At 38.9% G+C, this 3,079-nt stretch overlaps 1 protein-coding gene across 1 annotated transcript; it reads left to right on the forward strand.

Moving 5' to 3' along the window:
* Window positions 1-1,006: 1,006 nt before the first annotated feature.
* On the forward strand, window positions 1,007-2,120 carry LOC5571040. Its single transcript, XM_001659425.2, has 3 exons — window positions 1,007-1,325; window positions 1,642-1,746; window positions 1,802-2,120. Exons 1-3 carry the CDS (start codon window positions 1,191-1,193, stop codon window positions 2,057-2,059), a joined length of 498 nt encoding a protein of 165 aa, XP_001659475.1. The 5' UTR covers window positions 1,007-1,190; the 3' UTR covers window positions 2,060-2,120.
* The last annotated feature ends 959 nt before the right edge of the window (window positions 2,121-3,079 follow it).

The raw sequence follows: 3,079 nt of genomic DNA on the forward strand, positions 1-3,079 counted from the left end.
ACATGAAACGGAATTGTCCCCAAACTGGTCCTGGCGGAACCGGCTACGATGTTTCGGAACGATCCACTTATTCAAATTATGTCGAAATGATGACAATCGACCATTATCTCACGTTTTACATAAAAATTATAGTGTTGTAGCTGAAATAAAAAAAAATAACCACATATCCCGAATTTGGCACCCTTGTGACCCCAGTTCAACCCGGAATATCTCCGGCATGGTTCCGAATACAGATTTGTCCATTTATGACAAATAACTGAAACCTTTTTAAAGTGAACTGAGGATAGTTTCAAAAAATCGAATGGAAATTGATGAAATGGCAGCTGTTTGAAAATGGCTTGTCGGAGGCCGGTAACGTAAAGGTTAATCAATTATGGCACATACTCTTAACCATTCATAAGTTAACCTAGTGTTGCATTAATTTGTATGAATGTTCTAGGTTCTCCAAGAACTTCATCGATTACAGGGTATAGGGTCTACAACCGCAACTCGTGGTCTGCTAGTAGGCACAGTCCCTTAACCATTCATATAGTTCGACGGAATATTGTACTGTTTTGTACTGATGTTTCTGGTAGTCCAAGACATTTAATGGATTTTTTTGATATGGTTCAGAAATGGAAGTTTTACATCGACGATTTTGATTTATGGAATAGAATCGATCCCTGGTGGGGCCTTCCTTAGTCGAGTGGTTAGAGTTCGTGGCTACAAAGACAAACCATGCTGAAGGTGTCTGAGTTCGATTTCCGGTCGATCCAGGATCTTTTCGTAAAGGAAATTTCTTTGACTTCCCTGGGCATAGAGTATCATTGTATCTGCCACACGATTTACAAATACGAAAATGGCAATTTTGGCAAAGAAAGTTTTCATTTCTGGAAGTACTCATTTCTAATTTATCTAAATAAATTCTAATCTGATCACAAATGAATAGCATCTATCAAAACTTGAACATCCCACGCTCCGACACAGATTGCAAACAAATGCACATGTCACAGCGGTGGCAACGCTCAACGGTTTTATTCGATACTTATCCACAACGCAGTTCATAGAACACACGCCCTGTGCAGTCTCATCCTTCGGGTGTCTTCAAACAGGTCCGGTACAATCCAGTAAAGCGCCCTACACCAGTAGATAGTAGCCAGCCAGTAAATTGTAGTAAAATTCACTCACCAAGAAAATTACTCCAAGAAGGGATGGTTCCGGCGCAGTTGACGATTGCTGTCGGTTTTTTGTTCGCCGTTTCCGTATGTCCACCGTCTACCGCAGCAAAAAAGTCAACTTCCGCAGCTCGTACTCGAAGTCTTGAGAGCAGTTTGGATGATGAACTGGTAAAAAAGAGCACTGGTTAATTTAAGGTGAAACAGGTTCAAGTTTAATTTTGTACCAAAACAACAAAGGCTCAATTTATTCGAACAAAGCCTCAAACAATAGAGTACTTCTTATTTTCGCATGGTGCACGAACAGAAAGCTTAAACTAAGAGGATCGAGTTTGTTTGCTTACTGTTTCTTTAGTTTATTGTTTCTGAATACGTGAGTAGAGGTACAAGTCGGCCATTTCAACGGTCATCTTAAGATTCAAAGCTGTTTCACCTTAAGCTAGGGGAAATGATTTGAATTTCTTTTTCTTCTTTCACCCCACTGTAGATACCATCCTACGAATGCGCACATCGTAGTCGAGATTGGACTCTGCGGTGCATGGTGCCGGTGACTAATTTTCAAATGTCTCTTGATCTGTGCGGAACGAAGCAGGTATTTTACCCGACATGGCAAAATTTAATCCCAGCTAATGCTTCGTTTAAAACAGAAGCCTGATGAACATCACGTCCAAGGTTGTGTGAAGGAGCTCTACATTCTCGGAAAATCTTGCCCGCAGACGTCGATGATGGATGCAGCGAAGGAAATGATGCACCAAAAAAGTCCTCCACCACCGCCATCGCCATCGAAGAGTAAGCCGAAAAAACCACAGCCAACAAATCCTCTTGAAAATAGTCTGCCCCAGCTGTCGAAAGCATATTCTACAGGCAAAAACAGTGGCAAGAAGAAGGAAAAGTTTGATCTTTGATTCTACAATATGAAATGTTTATGAATTTAAGACATTACAATCTGTATTATAGAAAAGACAAGTTTGTTTGACTTCTTGCACTGCAAGCCCAATCTTAGTATAAGGAAGCATCCATACATGACGTAGCATTATTTGGCCAATTTTTGACACCCCTTTCCACCATCGTAGCCTGTTTTACCATACCTTATACGTGGTTCGTCACAAAATCGTAGACTTCCCCCTAACCCCCTTAAATGCTACGTCATTTATGGACGGTCCCTAAGGAAATCTATTTTGCTCGTTCAATGTTACTTCAAACTATTGGAATGATCAAGGCGAATAAGTTGATTCAAAGCAATATAGACGAAGATTTTAAAACATTTTTTCAACGTTTTATCGTTATTGGTACCGCAAAACGAATCAAGTCATGCAAGATTTTGGGAGCAGGACGTTTTGCATAAAGACGTTTCACAGCAGAACGTTTTGCACGGATGTTGCTCCAATATTTTGTTATTTCTTCTTCTTTCGCATGAAACTTTCTTGAGGAACTTCGTACATAAATCTTATCGTACTACAAAATGCAACACTTTAAATAATCTAAGTAAAACGGTAATTTTTTGTAGTTTTTCAAAATCATAGAATTCTTTACGTACGGTTTCTCTGAAAGTCCATCAGAAATTTTAAACATTTTTTTTTAAATAATAAATTAATTTCCTTCAAGGTCTTAATTTAATAAAATCTTACATTACGAATTTTACCTCAAAACATCTTTAGCAATGTTCTTAATAAAAACTGCCAAGATTGTCGTGTTGAACTTTCACAGTTTTAACAGAATAATTTGAAAGATTCCCAGCTAAACAAAAGTTTGATTGGACTTTCTGCAAGTAGGAAAAAATGGAGTTTACGTCAGTCTGTTCGATTAATAATATGGGGCCTTTCATAGCCGAGTGATTAGAGTCCGCGGCTACAAAGCAAAGCCATGCCGAAGGTGTTCGATTCCCGGTCGATCTAGATTCTTTTCGTAATGGAAATTTTCTTGAC

The sequence above is a fragment of the Aedes aegypti genome, chromosome 2 (assembly GCF_002204515.2).
Source record: "Aedes aegypti strain LVP_AGWG chromosome 2, AaegL5.0 Primary Assembly, whole genome shotgun sequence".
Lineage (NCBI taxonomy): Eukaryota > Metazoa > Arthropoda > Insecta > Diptera > Culicidae > Aedes > Aedes aegypti.

Bases quoted from the DNA above. Each gene is read 5' to 3' on its own strand.
- LOC5571040 (XM_001659425.2), top strand. From the start codon at position 1,191: ATGGTTCCGGCGCAGTTGACGATTGCTGTCGGTTTTTTGTTCGCCGTT. The intron at 1,326-1,641 runs GTAAAAAAGAGC...ACCCCACTGTAG, and splicing joins GCAGTTTGGATGATGAACTG to ATACCATCCTACGAATGCGC. The intron at 1,747-1,801 runs GTATTTTACCCG...CGTTTAAAACAG, and splicing joins ATCTGTGCGGAACGAAGCAG to AAGCCTGATGAACATCACGT.